This window comes from Micromys minutus, assembly GCF_963924665.1.
Source record: "Micromys minutus genome assembly, chromosome: 25".
Lineage (NCBI taxonomy): Eukaryota > Metazoa > Chordata > Mammalia > Rodentia > Muridae > Micromys > Micromys minutus.
Window position 1 is genome coordinate 15,182,660 of NC_137960.1, and position 16,375 is coordinate 15,199,034.

General features: G+C 44.2%; 1 protein-coding gene across 2 annotated transcripts; it reads right to left on the bottom strand.

Moving 5' to 3' along the window:
• Positions 1 to 1,571: 1,571 nt before the first annotated feature.
• MRLN (myoregulin) lies at positions 1,572 to 15,748 on the bottom strand. Of its 2 annotated transcripts, XM_080938252.1 has the most exons (3): positions 15,643 to 15,748; positions 3,997 to 4,112; positions 1,572 to 1,816 (listed from the first exon to the last, which is right to left on the bottom strand). In XM_080938252.1, the coding sequence occupies exon 3, from the start codon at positions 1,795 to 1,797 to the stop codon at positions 1,657 to 1,659; it is 141 nt and encodes a 46-aa protein (XP_080794378.1). In that variant the 5' UTR covers positions 1,798 to 1,816; positions 3,997 to 4,112; positions 15,643 to 15,748; the 3' UTR covers positions 1,572 to 1,656. The 2 variants fall into 2 exon arrangements, with proteins under 2 accessions (XP_080794378.1, XP_080794379.1); XM_080938253.1 differs by lacking the exon at positions 3,997 to 4,112 and having other exon boundaries at positions 15,643 to 15,747.
• Between the last annotated feature and the right edge of the window lie 627 nt (positions 15,749 to 16,375).

Here is a 16,375-nt window from a genome sequence, read left to right on the forward strand (position 1 = left end):
GTGGTCACATGTCTTGGAAAGCAGGAACTTGGAAGATCCTCAAAAACTCTTCTAGACTAGAAAAGGATTTGTACCAGAAGAGGCTCTGATCACTCCCGAGGCAGAGCAGAGATTTCTCAGACCATGGAGCTCTTGGAAGGCATGTGGGTGACACCAGGGAGCAGCTTTTGAAAGTCGTTACTCCTGTTAGGGTGGTGGTTTTGGTGATGCAGCTAAATGTGTCACTGCTCCCATAAGTGATCTTTCAACCATATGCTTGCTTTTTTTTTTTTTTAAATAGAATTATTTATTTCTTTTAATGTATCCTGTAGCTGTCTTCAGACACACCAGAAGAGGGCATCAGATCCCACTGCAGATGGCTGTGAGCCACCGTGTGGTTGATGGGAATTGAACTCAGGACCTCTAGAAGAGCAGTTGGTGCTCTTAACCACTGAGCCTTCTCTCCAGCCCCCATATGCTTGTTAATGACCCCAATAAAAATGTATTAATTCACCAAGTTAGACAGGGCAATGATGAACACAGCAACAGGGCAGAGTGGAACCCAGTACCACAACCAAGCAACTTATAGGAGGAAGGGTTGACTTGGCTGAAGCCATCCTGAATGGGGAGGCAGGACAGCAGGCAGGTGTAAGCGATGGGAGAAAGAAGCTCAGAGATTAAATAAAGATCATTAAGATCTTCAAGTAAGACCATGGATCAGAGAGGGGATGGGAGGCTGTGAGAGACTATGTGGATTCAGAACATACCCCTTGGGAATCCCAGAAACCAGTGCCACCAACTGTTCTGATATCCAAGCTTTTGGGGCACATTTCTCATTCAAACTATCGCATAGGGGCCCAGGAAGCAGATGCAATGGCTTGCTGTGCAAACATGAGAATTTAAGATGCCAGGGACCCCAAAGTGGACTTGTCTGTGATCCCAAGCCTGGGGGGATGAAGACCAGAGGACCCTGGACAACTCCCTAGGTAGTCAGACTAGCAAAACAGTGAGCACCCAGGGTCCCTAAGAGACACTGCCTCCAAAGAAGATGGAGAGGTATAGAGGAAAACTCCTAGAATCAGCATCTGGCTCCCAGGCTAGGGCATGAATGTGCCTCCTGCCCACACCCATACACACACACCCTCAAACAGAACCATATAAATCCTTACAAATACAACCTCACTTGTAATTTTACCTACCAGCTTTACTCTGTGTTCTGAATAACAGTGACACTCAAAGAAACAAATCAATGTTTTATTCTCTTGTGTGTGTGTGTGTGTGTGTGTGTGTGTGTGTGTGTGTGTGTGACATGAGGTCTCTCTCTGTAGTGCTGGGTGTCCTGGAACTCACTATGTAGACCAGGCTAGCTTTGAACTCATAGAAATCCACCTATCTCTGTCTCCTCATAAGTGCTGTGGTTAAGGATGTGCACCACCATGCCTGGCTGACATTTGTATTGTAGCAGTGTGAAAGCTGCGCACAAAAAGAAATCCCACTTCGATTTATGTGAATTTTATTTGAAAATGGTAAAGAACTAAGAAACTCATCACATGCCTGGTTCCTAGAATAAACTGGTAATGTCACCAACTCAATGCCATTCCTCATATTAAAATGTAGGCCTTTATTTACTGGACTTCAGCTTGAAATTTTACACAGGGAGTAAAGGAGGTCGGGTTTTTAGGATGTTATGACGACATACATGATGGACATTAACTCAACAAACAAAACAAAGAGAATTTTCAGAAGCCGTCCCAGGATCTCATCTTCCCGGCTCTGGGGTGGGGTAGTAGAAATTAATATCCAGTTTTTGCCACTCATGTTCAGATATTCCTACTTCCTAGAAAACAGAAAGAGGATAATAAGCATCCTGCAGTAAGCACATGTAGATTCCTTTTTTTTTTTTTTTTTGGATGAAGACAAGCCTTCCAGGGAATATTTCATCTATTTATCTATTTATAGCCAATCAGTAAACTAAGAGATTTTTCACTCACTTTGATGACTTTATGTCATAGTCATTAGCCATTATGTCATATACATAGTCATTATGTCATAGCCATTAATAAAATTATTTTTATTAATAAAAAATTAATAAAATTAATTTTAAAAAATTTAAATTTATGCCTGTCTGTGTTTGGGTATATGCATATGGGTGCCATGTCTTAAAAAGCCAAAGAAGGATTTGGCTCCTCTGCATTTGGGGTTACAGGTGGTTGTGAAGTACTTGATGTGCTGGGAACTGAACTCAGGTCCTCTGGAATAGTAGTATTTGCACTTAACCACCAAGTCATTGTCTTGGTTTACTGCTGTGAACAGACACCAGGACCAAGGCAACTCTTATAAGAACAATGTTTCATTGGGGCTGACTTTCAGGTTCAGAGGTTCAGTCTGTTATCATAAAGGTGGAAGCATGGCAGCATCCAGGCAGACATGGTGCTGGAGGAGCTGAGAGTTCCATCTCTTGTTCCGAAGGCAGTTAGGAGAAGACTAGCTTCCAGGCAGCTAGGACAAGGGTCTTAAAGTCCATGCCCACAGTGGCACACCCACTCCAACAAGGCCACACCCACTCCAACAAGGCCACACCTCCTAAGAGTGTCACTCCCTGGGCTAAGCAGATTCAGACCACCACAGTCATCTCCAGGCATTTATTTTTCCATATGCCAAACTTGCCTTTCTTTCTACAAGAAATGGGTCAAGAGACTTTCACAATGATCATTCTCTTTTTAGTCATCTACCTTGCCAACTGGGGTTCCCATGAGAAAAGCATATGAAGTCATAGGAGATGCAAGTCATGAGAGCATCCTTCAGTGATGAATGGCACAGTGTCTTCCTGACTTCTCTAACTTTTCTCAGTACCGCGCTTGCATATTTTGGTCACTGAATAGGACGTCATCAAGCAAACTTTCCTCCACATCTCTGGGTTCTAGAAACTTCTGTTTTATTTTGGTTGGAAAGCTGGACTCTTAAACAGTCTAATCTGTAATAGGATTTCCACATTGCAGAAACTTGTTTTAAAAAATATTCTTTTTAGGTATATGAGTACATTGTAGCTGTCTTTAGACACACCAGAAGAATGTATGGGATCCTATTACAGATGGTTGTGAGCCACCATGTGGTTGCTGGGAATTGAATTCAGGACCTCTGGAAAAATAGTTAATTCTCTTAACATCTAAGCCATCTGTCCAACCCTTTGCAGGAACTTTTAAACTGAAATGTCTAGTAGAGGGTTAACAGCATTCTTAACTTCCTTTCCTGAAAATGAGCAGGCAACTGGACCCTTCTCCAAGCCTTGAACTGGGAATCTGTATATATACCCTCTCAAATGACCACGGATTCCTTAACAAGGTGGCAAGGTTCGCACGGTGAGGCATTTCACCTGACATTCTTCATTCAAACACAGAAAATGCAAGGTGAGGGCTAAGAGAGACAGAGGAACACAGTGCTCAAATGTCCTTCTGCCTTGAGGAAATCTTCATTGCTTTTCGAAACAACTGGCTCTGTTCTCCAATCTCACAACAACAGCTGCAAAGCAAGCTCCTAGAGTCTTTTCTACATTCAACAACACCATCTGCCTGAGGTTTGGCTAAGGGGGGAGGAGGAAGGAAAGGGAAGGAGGGGAAGCTCAGGAATGACATACTTGGCCTAGGGAGTGGCACTATTAAGTGGTGTGGCCTTGTTGGAGAGAGTGTGTCACTGTGGGCATGGGCTTTGAAGCTCCACCCAGTGCATTAGAGACAGTCTGTATCTGGCTTCCTTCCGATGAAGATGTAGAACTCTCAGCTCTTCTAGCACCATGCCTGCCTGGATGCTGCCATGCTTCCTACCATGATGATAATGGACTGAACCTCAGGACCTGTAAGCCAGCCTCCAATTAAATGTTTGTTCTTTATAAGAGCTGCCTTGGTTATTGTGTCTCTTCACAGAAATGCAAACCCTAACTAAGACACTTTCCAAAAGCAGGAAAATAAGAGTAGCATATAAGTGGGGGAGACAGGGATGGCAAGAAAGACTGTTTGTCACCTGAGGTCCTCAGGAGGTGGCAGGTAGCACAGCTCTCCCAGTTTCCAGCTCTCCTCTCCTGCTCTTGCTGGACCAAAGTGCTATGGCCACAGGTGTTCTCCTAGCAACCTTGGTTCCTGTGTCAAAGCATACAGAAGGTTTGATGGGACTCCAAGGTAGTCCAGCAAACAGAGGCACATCGCCCTGCTCTGGAAACCACTACAGGACTTTAAAGAACTCAGGGAAGGCTGTTGAAGATGGGAGAACAGGACACTTCCAATTTAAGACAGAATTAGGTGTCTTAAAAACTAAAACATTAACAGAAATATCAAGCCAAACTAAAGGATTTTCCTTGTAGGGCAAACTTCCACTATACTTTCTAAGGAAACAATTCCCTTGAAATTATATTTAAATGAGTGCTTCAATGTCTTTACCGCAAAACATAAATACATTTCTGTGTAAAAGACTATAGCTCTCATGACTACAGGGTTTGTTATTTAAATAGTATGAACTTTACAGAGTAGAGAATAAGGGAGTAGATGTATAACAGCAACAACTAGGCTGTAAATATGGCCGCTACGTCCCTCAATCACAGAATTATCCTCTGTGTGCTGTGGTGGTTTGAATATGCTTGGCCCATAAGGAGTGGTACTGTTAGGGGACATAGCTTTGTTGGAGGAAATGTGTCCCTGTAGGAGTGGGATTTGGAGGTTTCCTCCTATGCTCAGGCTCCACTGATTACGGAAGAAACCTTCCTGCCTGCCTTCTGGCTGCTTTCAGATCAAGACGTAGAACTCTTGACTAGACACTGCCATTCTTCTTGCCATGATGATAAGGGACTGAACCTCTGTGCCTATAAGCCATCTCCAATTAAATGTTGTCCCTTATAAGAGTTGCCCTGGTATGGTGTCTCTTCCTAGCAATGGAAACCCAAACCAAGTTATGTACTTTGTGTCTTGAATATAAGGTTGACATCGTCCTCAACAGTATTCAATGCAGTTTTTCCCCCCTGCCTCAACCATCATACATACCCCAGCTCCCTGATAAGGTATTTCTCTATACAGGCTGAGTGACCTCTTTTCAAAAGTTATTGGGACCAATAAAAACTTTTACTTTCTTTTTCTTGATTTTAAATCCTTTTATACATGTGATATGTGCTGGGTGAGGACTCTGAGTCACAACAAAAGTTCATTCATGTTTCAGTGGATAGGACCTATAAACAGTGCTTTTAGCATTATCACCCTTTTAGTGTACCTCTGCCTGTCAGAACCAAACTTGGGATCTTCCAGTTGTAGGGTCTGACAGGCTGAAAGTTTGAGAGCTTGAGATAGTGGTCTCCATCTCTATTCCATATCAGGTAAACAGGTGAGGATTATGGGAAATAAATCACATACTTAACACTTTCACCAAGTAAATACATACAGGTACGTTTTGAATGATTTGAATTACAAAAAAATCAACTAGAAGATAAAGAATGGCTACCAAGTCATTATTCAGCGATAGACAGAACATAATATATTCACTAAAATGATAGTACACAAATGAAATCATAGAAACACCCCTTAGAAGATAATGCTGAAATATTCTGAAATGGTCACATGTCCCTTATTTTCCTATGCATCATTCTCTTTGAAAGGACCTCACAGTTTCCTTCAGAAAAGCCGCATATCCAAATGACCTTCATAATATCTTCAACTAGGAGCTAATCTATGGCCCAGGTCTCAGGTCCATGCATGGCTTCTAGGGACTTGGATAGTAAGGGAATGAAAAAATGACCAATATGAACAGAAACACAGACAAGCCAGGATCTGCTGGTCTGGGCTCTTAGCTGGAGAAACCACAACATTCTGGAAGCTCCGGGCACTTATGATATAAAGTTGAAAAGAGAGATGGGTTATTACATACAGATAAGGACAAGGAGTTACAACATACAGATAAATGAGGAGGTAGGGTTATACAGCCGGAGCAAGGGGACTGGCTCAGCAAATTTTAGTAGGTGTGGTCTCCATCAGGGAACAGTCTTCATGCCATAAACAGCCAGGGAGAGAAAGCTAACTGCAGACAGTCTCTGCACACATGATCACCATCCATATAAACACCGTTTTACAGTATCCCCTGAGCCTCACCCCAGGGGAGATGGCTTTGCCATTTTTTTCAAAGGTCTGAGGCTCTGGGATCCTTGATGTGGTCATGCTCATGTTAACAGTACACATTTTTCTCAGGGCTCTCTGTGTTCCCTACAACTCAGGGGGACAGAGGTAAATAGTGGCCTAGACATGCAAGGGGATGTCACATGCTGATGGGAATTAAACTACATAATAGGTAAAGCTAGGATGAACCTTGCACAGACAAACTCGAATCTCACTAATCAAGGCACAAAAGCAAACACACAGCATCAACTTGGAGACGTTTACTTAAAGTGCAGTGTTGGGGCACTATGTCCAGTTGAATACACACATGGGCATGTGGGTTAAAGGGCAATGGTGAAGAAGGGGATGGCTACTGGATTAACATTCTTCTCGTAACCACGAATGTGACAAGAAGTGTGACTTGAGGAGGTGGAGTTTATTCGAGCTCATGGTTTGAGGGCACACAGTCCCTTATGGTGAAGCAGGAGCAGGAAGCAGCTGGTCACACTGCAACCGCAGTCAAGAAGCAAAGAGAGATAAATGTTGGTCTTCAGCTCACTTCTTCTTTGTATTCAGTTTATGGGATATAGCCATCCCTTTTCAGGGCGGGTCTCCTCTCCTCAGTGAAACCTCTTTGAAAGCACCTTCCAATATATTTTTAAAGCACCTTCAAATGTGTAGATATTCCCAGAGGTGTGCTCCCAGGGTGGTCCCAAATGCACTCCTGGTAAATATCAAAATCACCCATCACAGGGCAGAGGTGACTAAGGACAGGAAAGAGCCTCTGGCCATTTCTTGTCAATACATTCACAATTATCTTCAAATTATGTGTTAACCTGTACCTAGAGCATGCTGTGGCATATTCCTGCTGAGAAAAGAAAATTGTGAGTTTGAGACTAGTTTGGGTTACAAAGTAGGCTCCAGGCCAGCCTGGGTTATATAGCTAGACCTCTTCTCTAACCCCAAAATAGAAACAAAACAAAATCAGCCCCCTCAAAAGAAATAAGGAAACTCTGTGCATATGAGCTTTGTGTGTCCTTCTGTTTTCATAGTGGACTTCCTCGCTGAGTATTGAGATTTGGGGAAAAGGCAAGAAAAATTATGCATGCTGACAGGGGTCAGCAGGTCTATGGTTGGGTGGGTGGCCTATTTAGTCAGAAGACTATTGGTCTTACAGTCTTAGGCAGCCAGAAAGGGTAATAACTGCTGATAGTCTTTCCACTGCTCTGTTAAATTGTCATTCATAGTGGCCAGTCTGGCCGAGACTACTATAATAGTGAATATGAACCAAAAAGAACATGAAATTTATCTGTACAATAAATTTCCCATGAAGATATATCATTGATAAAGTGGCTTGATGAAGCAGACATGTTCCCATTTCACTCAAAGGACCACGATGAACAGGAACTTGGCCGTGTCCTAGATGTCTGTTCCCCTTGCTTTCTAGATCTGAATCTCCAGTAGACAGAAGCGCGTCCCAGTGCGGTCCCAGCAGCCACTGTGTCAACGTAAACACACATAGATTTGACTGTGGGTTAAAACGCTTGACTATCACAATCCTTTGATATCATTTCTTTTCTACCTGGGGATGTAATGAGTGTTCGTGGGTGGCAAGCTATTTAGAAGCATTCCACCCACTTCCAGGAAATGCATTTCCTAGTGGTTGTTCTCAATCTGTGAGTTTTTAACTTGCCGACTTATGTGAGAGGCATGTGTGCATTTGCCGCATGGCTTATTGACCCATCCAGACCTTGTTTTTATCACAAACCTGTTTTTAAGAAAAAAAAATCACAAGACAGGACCTTTGATCTCTGGTGGGATACTTTAGGTTATTTTGAGTCAAGTTCATTTCACATGGAAGCACAAGAAACAAGCCCTCCTCCCACATGGACACTTCTGCTGATCTGTCCCCCGTTTTTTAAAGGCCAGGGGAGTCTGAAGCATCTTATAGACTGTTACATTAAAAATGGAGTAGATATTCGCATTCAGTCTTATAAACTTCAAAGTTTATAAACCTTGAATCCACCACGATATTGGCACAAAGAATGGAATTTGTCGCCAGGCTCATTTGTTGACTGGGCAGCTCAAGAGGTATCATCTATGGGGGGAGATGGAAGGAAGGGATAGCAGGTCTTGGTTCCCAAGCTTAGTCTGTCTTTCTTCTCCTTCCTGCTGCTCTCGGCGTGCAAGCCCTTGATTCTAAGCCATGCGCATCTTTCTCTTATTTTCAATAATTCTTAAATGTACACCCCCCTCTCTCTTCCCAGTCTCACAGTTACAAATCGCTCCCCCATTACTCTCTCCCCTTCTCCTCAGAGAAGGGGAAGCCCCCTTGGGTTTCACCCCACCTTGGGACATCTAGTCTCAGCAGGACTATACACATCCTCTCCTACCAAGGCCCAATCAGAAAGTCCAGGTAGGGGAAGGGGATCCAGTGGCAAAGAGAGGAGATAGAGACAGCTCCCTGGGACAAGTATAGTGCATTTTCTAACTGCTTTGGTCCCTTAGCAAAAAAAAAAGCTAGCAAACAAAAACCTCTAATATATAACAGCATTTCTAGTCCATTTTTCTCTTACACACTTTCCCTTCCCTTAGGTGTGAACTTTTTAGTTTTTTTTTTTTTCTTTTTCTTTTTGATTAAGGCAAAAAAACAGAGCGTGCTTTGTGAGTCTCTTTTTACCATCAAAAGAAAAAAGTTTTCCTTGGATTCAGTGAAGAGTCTTAAACACGAGAGTCATGCTTTAATTTTTTTTTTCTTTTTGGACAGAGCTTTCTAAACCTCTTCCGTGTCTTCATTAGCAGCCAACAGTTAGGACAATATTCACAGAACTTCCCTTGAGACACAGTTGTGGAGTGAGACCTTTGGAAACAAAGCTACAGTAAATTTTAGATACGGGGAGGTGGTTCCGATCCACAGGGAGGTGGGCCCTTTCGTGTACTGTGGGCAGTTCCAGGGACCCAGACTCACCTAGAACTCTCCCCTCAGGATGTCACACTTCCAAGTCCGCTGCCTGGGTAAGGCTTTTGGATGAGACGTTGTTTCAGAACGGGTTGTCATTGCAGGGCAACCCAGTCACACCAGATGACACTAATTACCGAGTTCCCTTGCTGGGTCAGGTTCCTCTCCAGAAACATGAATGGCTCATAGGACAATGGTGTGCGCTCAGATCCTGACAACCCTGAATTTTTCCAGAATATTCTTACAGCTGTGAATAGATGTTTTCCTTCAGGAAATCTGCCCTCAGCCAGTGGGACCTTCCCCAGACCACAGGAGCAAGAGCATGGTCTCAAGTTCTGTTTGGCTTGGTTTCACCTGGCAGTCCAGACTCATCTTGGACTTCAAATGTATCCCAGGCTGGCCTCAAAGTGACAATCTTGCTGTACCACCCAAATGGTAGGATCCGTAAGTGCACCTCCTGAGAGAGTATTTGTCAATTTGTTTCTATTGTCCCTTACAACTTCCCCGGTTCTCTTCTGAACATTCACTAGACATAGAGAGTGCTGGTAGGTTATGGTGGTTCAAAGGCCTGGATTCGGACTGACAAGATCTGTTACTGTGGGACCTCAGCCATTCACCCCGACTCCCTGGCATCGTCTATCGAGTTTGTAACCTAAGATGATGAGAGAACCTTCCTTTGAGGATGATGAGAGAATTCAATGGATGCTTGTGTCTAGAAAGTCAACATTCAATGCACATTAGTTACAGACTAGCATGGTGCCCTTCAGTGATTCACCTGCAGGCTTGTCTTAGTCAGGGTTTCTATTCCTGCACAAAACATCACCACCAAGAAGCAAGTTGGGGAGGAAAGGGTTTATTCAGCTCACACTTCCACATTGCTGTTCATCACCAGAGGAAGTCAGGACTGGAACTCAAGCAGGTCAGGAAGCAGGAGCTGATTCAGAGGCCATGGAGGGATGTCACTTACTGGCTTGCTCCCCCTGGCTTGCTCCCCCTGGCTTGCTCAGCCTGCTTTCTTATAGAACCCAGGTCCACCAGCCCAGGGATGGCACCACCCACAATGGGCTGGACCTTCCCCCCTTGATCACTAGTTGAGAAAATGCCTTACAGCTAGATCTCATGGGGGCATTTCCTCAACTGAGGCTCCTTTCTCTGTGATAACTCCAGCTAGTGTCAAGTTGACACAAAACCAGCCAGTACAAGGCTCCTTCAGTATCTAAACACACAAAACTGTCAAGACTCTTACCCCCTTGAGACTGAGCATTGCTTCTTCTGAGATCTGCCCTGAGCTCAGGCAGAACTGTTCTTGCATTTACTAGACACAAGTCATGCTGTATCATAGCTGTTATCTGCCTGGCTTCACCTGTCACCCGCCTGGCCCCATCTGTCAGTCACCTGAATGGCCCCATAGGCAGCAGATACAGGTTCCTGGAAGGTGGGGCCAATGAACTGATCCCGGGTAACAAGCCAGACAAGTCTATGATACTAACTGGTTTTCAACAAGCATTGACTTCCCAATTATGTTTAAAACAGACACACTCTTGGAAGATTCAGTGGTCTGGTTCAAAGGAAAACACAATGAGAAACATAGACTAATTTTCTCAGAAAACCATTTAAACGAGGAGACCTCAAAGCGGAGTGTTTTCAACTTCTCTCAATTTGGAAAGCGCTTCTTTTCCCAGCAGGGCTTCTGTTCGTTAACATTGTCTTTTTGAACTTGACAAATTCTGTGACAGTTCGGTTGAGATGTTTTTGCTCTTTTTTTTCCCCCCAACACTTGCTTGTAATGGGGGAGCTGAGTCGTGCTGTTGGCAGGTCACAGACATTTGGCACAGGACCGGCAGGGCCTGAAGTTGTTTATATTTAAAGCCATTGAGGAAACTGAACTTAAGTGATTTGGGAATTAACTGAAAAATCTGTGCACCTTCAATAGTAAATAGATTTTGTATGCTCTATAAACTTCTGACCTTTCAGCTCACGTTCTGTTTTCTGGGCTAGCCCCTCTCAGTGGTGCCCAAAGCAGAATCTCACCAGGAAGGGAACTTGATACATACAGAGTAAAGATTTTATCACTAGGAACCATGGATCAGAGAAAACATGTATATGATAAAGGAATAACCTATACCATTAAATGTTTGCAGCCCTGATTCCATAACCTGCTTACTGATTAAGACATAATTTCAAGGGGTGATTTTCTTCTTCCTAGCAAAGAGAAATAATTATTTAAGAGATGCAGAGCTAGAAAGATATATCCTTTTTTTTTTTTTAACCATCTCATTTGACACATGAGGTTTCAAGAGGGATAGACTTGGTCAGGGTCATTGGTCATTGTTTTCAGTGCTGGGGGTCATGAGTGCCTAGCACCTTTTTGAACATTTTTAAAAGCTGGTCTGGGTTTCACCAGAGTTCATTATTTGTACACAATATGCCTTTCCCTCCTCTCTCTCTTTCGGTCTCTCTCTCTCTCCCTCTGTCTTTTCCTCCCTCCCTTCCTTCTCTCTCTTACACACACACACACACACACACACACACACACACACACACACACACAAACACACACACACAGGAACCATACCACCACCCCCTGCCCTAGCCCAGCATCTTCAATTCAGGCCAACCTATTTCCAGAAAGTTCTGAGTAATGTAAAACACAAAGGGACACAGGAAAATGTCTGTCAGGTCAGGGCTGTAGGGAAAGCTTCGACTGAAAACGACATCTTTGGCCACATTTGGGCACTGAACAAGAGGAAGGAAGGAGAGTCGGATCTGGAGCTGGATGGAACTGGTTTCGATCCTGGCTGGCTCTGTGGTCCTTGGAAGAGGGCTCCTACTTTATCTGGCAAACAGAGACAATAACATCTGTCTGGCAGGCATCTTGAATGACTTGATTCATCGCTCGAGTTAATTTATTACCCTCCACCCTTTGATGTTAGACTCGTGAAACACCAGCAGTTGGAAATTAACACCATCTTCTCTCAGTCAGAGAGACCAAAGCCCAGAGAAGATCAATAGTCTATCCAAGGTCACACACTGAACAAGCTGTGACTTGGGACTTGGAAGGAAATCTGTTTGACACCAAAGCTGCAGGCTTAACCGTTGCGGCTTCTCAGAACGGATAACAAAAGCCAAGGGCCTAGCACGCTGGCTTGTGCTCAGTAAACACTGAGATGAATCATCAGAATCTTGGAGTCATCAGAAAGTCAGCCCTCTTCTGTCCCCAACCAGGAGAAGAATGTTCCGCCTTCCAAACCATCTCTGTCCATATTCTTCCCCCACTCCACCTGTGCCTCTCTTTCTTCTCTTGTCACCTCTATGTCCCACACATCTATGGCCACGAATGCCTTCCACCCATCCATGGCTATGCATGCCTCAGATGCTTTACAACCAGCATCCTGGTTCTCACGAACAAAAGCATCTTCTTCCTCATCTACTCTGAAGGCTCCTGAAGTCTAGGGATGTTAGCTACCACATTCTTACCACTAAATAAACCGTGCATTGACTCTTAAATGACATAGGTATGGACGAGCAGTAGTGAGACATCCTCCAATAGACTAAGTTTCTATCTTCTCCATGATTAACATAGAGAACACACACAGTCGTGCAAGGCCTAGCAAAATGCCCCGAGCTTTGGCTGGATACTTTTTGTACCAGGTTTGGCAAGAGAGCCCCAATATGCAAGAGCTCCCAACAGCTATCCTGCCAATAAGTTGAAGAAAAGGGGTTGGGAATTTGAATGGACTGGGTGGTATTGGTCATGGAGTTGTTCTATGCAGAACTTAGCTGCTCAAATGAGTGTTCCTGGATTTGGAATAAGGGATGGAGAACGGAGAATCCTTGATGTTGAGCACACAAAAAGCATTTGGTAAAAGCTTGAGATCAGAGGTTCTCAATGTGTGGGTTGTGACCCCCTTTGAGGGGTCACCTGAGACCATTGGAAAACACAGATATTTACATTATGATCCACAACAGTAGCAAAATTACAGTTATGAAGTAGTGATTGTTTCAGGTCATCACAACATGGACTGTACCAAAGGGTCTCAGCACTGGGAAGGTTGAGAGTCGCTGCTGCTGTTGTACACTTTTCAGTGTATGTATAATTTCTGAGAGCTCCTGGGTATTCTCTGGAGGCATTAAGAAGGCAGAAGGCCTGGCTGAAGACCAGTTCATGCTTAAATGAGACTATGGTTTCCTTCAGAGAAGGCATGAGACTAGCAGCAATTATTTTGGTGGCTAAAGGGATGGTGAGGTATTTCTTTATGTACATGGATGTGGAGGGTATGTATATTTGCTTGGCTTGTGCGCATGTACCAATGTGCATGCATTATGCATGTATATGTGCATGGTTGAATGTGTGTGCATGTATGTATATGTATGCATGCATGTATGCATGTATGTATGGAGGCCAGATGTTGACAACAGGTGTCTGGTCTTCCTCTATCACTCTCCACCTTGATTTATTTTGGAAATAAAGTCTCTCACTGAGCCCGGAACACACTGATTGGCTGGTCTGGCTGGCCTGTGAACTCCAGGGATCTGCTTCTCACCATAGCCTTCCTCATCACCATGGTTACCAGGCATGCACCACCATGCAACTTTAATTTTTTTTAAAACTATATGTATATGGGTTTTCTGTGCACATGTCTATCTGTGTATCAAGTGAATGCTAAGTGTCTGTGGAGGCCAGAAGAGGATATTGAATTCCTGGAACTGAAATTATAGACAGTTGTGAGCCACCGTGTGGGTGCCAGGAAGTGAACCTGGGTCTTCTGGAAGAGCAGCAAGCGATCTTAACTACTAAGCCATCTCTCCAGCTCCCATACTCAGATTTTCTGTGGATGCTGGAGATCTCAACGCAGGGTCTTATGCATGTGCACCAAACACTTTGCCACCATCGCCCTAACCCAGCAAGGTTTGTCCTTACCTCATTTTTCTTAGCCCATTAAGCCATTATAAAGATCATGATATTCAGGTTGGGGGTCCCCCAAAAGCTCAGAATCATAAAGAAACCCTCTCTCTTATAGGAGTTACTCATAAAATAACCATTTTCTCCTGTCATGTGAATGGCTTATGGACTCTTCTGGCCTAGGACCATGGCTGTACCCAGCAGAAATTCAGTACATCTTTGTATAGTGTAGGCTCATAGGGGAAAACACAGATCCGGACCTGCCTCTTGAATCCCAGAGTCAGACCATGGAAAGAAAGTGTTCTCTGACAACTTTTCTATTCTGTGCCACAAAAGGGCACAGCAAACAGAAGGGGGAGGGGGTTTCTGGTTGTACCAGAGTGGGAGGGACTACCCCCATCATCACAGAGTCTAGCTGGTACCCTTGGGTGGTGAGCAAGACAGCACCTTTTCCTGTTCACCCACAGCGGTGGCATGCACGGTTCTGAAAAGGAAGATGTTAACAACTTTAAATGTGGGACAGTTCCAGAGGAACTAACAGTTCAGACCAATATTTCCTATCGAGCAGAGTGTTTGAGAGCTCTGCAATTGAATTGGCTGTGGTGGGTGATTCTGGAGATTAAATCTGTGGAACAGGGGGGTGGTTTATAGATGACATTAAAATACTCGTAGCCATTTTCATACATTATTGCCAAATACACAAACCCTTGCAAGATGGGTTCATCTCATAAGTGAGGAAACAGAGGTTCAGAGGGGCCGAGTCCCTGTGCACAGTCTTACAACCACCCTTACCTAGCCTACTTCTTAGTCACTTGGATTTACTTTAATGCCTCTGCTAAGACTATACCTATACTGGGTGATGGTGGCCCATAGATGTAGTCTCCCAGCACTCAGGAGGTAGAGGCAGGTGGATCGCTGTGAGTTTGAAGCTAGCCTGAGCTACAGACTGAGTTCCAGGACAGCCGCGGCTACACAGGGAAACCCTGTCTCAAAAAAACAAAAACAAAAACAAACGGAAAAGTTTCTATCTAGAAGTGTACACATGCCCAGGAATGAGACTCACACAACCCAAGCAGAGAGCCATGCTAGTATATGGCCTCGAAGAAGGACTGAAATAGCAGGTGTCCGTTCTGCTCAGGAGGACTGGGCAAGGCATCTATCTGGCTCTGGATTCCAGGGTCCTCTCTTGCCAGACAGAAAACACAGTGACCTATTTCTCCGGCCATCACAAAGAGGCTGCAGAGATGGTAATGAAGCTAGTAAGCAACTAAATGGATCTCTCTGACCCAAGTCCAGAACAGGGGATCACAGCAGGGAGTGGCGCCTCCCCTAGCTCTCCCATGTGGATCCCTGTAAACACTGGGATTCCATTTGGAGAAGGAAACACTTGGGAAGATGTATCAAGCTGCAGCTTGATACATATAAATGGCTTGGCCAAGCAATTTATGTCCAGCGTTATTAATCACCTGCTCCTCCTGCCGTGAGCCAAAACCGAAATGAAAGGAGTAGAATTCTGATTCATTAATCTCCCCTTTATCTATCATCAGCCTCGTAAAACTTGGGAGAGATGTTTAAATGGGCTCTGGGAGTCAGCAACTTTTATCCTTCATTGTTTCCTATGAGAGGCAAACAAGAGTTTTGCTAACCCGACTTAAAAATATAAACCCAACACTTACCGTTCAGGGGTTCAACGGAGCCAAGTCCAAAGTCACGGGAATGGTTGCCCTTCCTTTCAAAAACACCATCTGCTCTCGGTGGATACACGGCTCACTTGGGCTGTTATTAGTAACTGGTTTCGAGAGCTAGGCAGAAACCTGAGCCAGAATGTCATGGGGAGGAGGCAAGAGAAACTGACAGACGCAGGTGGGATAGAGTCTAACAAAATATACTTACACTGAAACTCAAGTAAGCCACTAGGCAGGGATGCCTTTCTCCATGACCCATCGGTCCCCATGATAGTTGTTCTAAAACATTAGCAAGCAACCAAAATCTCCTTCACGCTGAGAGCATGGTGCTGGCCTCCCTTTGCTCTTCTTGCACACTCCTTTTCTGTAGGAATCTGCCTTTTAAATTTTGTTTTAGTTTTATCTATGGGGGTATGTCTGTGTGTGTGTAATGCCACATGGATGTGGGTGTTTGAGGAGGGCAATAAAGAATTTCGGGTCTGCTGGCGCTGTAGTTACCGGTGGGTGACCACTTGCAAATTCTGGAAACTCAACCCAGGTCCTCTGTGAGAGCAGTATGTGGTCTTAACTGCTGAGCCACCTTTCCAACCCACTTTCTTTCTTTTTAAACTTATTTACTTATTTTATGTCTACAAACACACTGTTGTCTCCAGACACACCAGAAGAGGGCCTCAGATCCCATTACAGATGGTTGTGAGGCTCAGAACCTCTGGAAGAGCAGTCA

Coding starts and splice junctions, on each gene's coding strand:
- MRLN (XM_080938252.1), bottom strand. CDS start 1,797: ATGAGTGGCAAAAACTGGATATTAATTTCTACTACCCCACCCCAGAGC.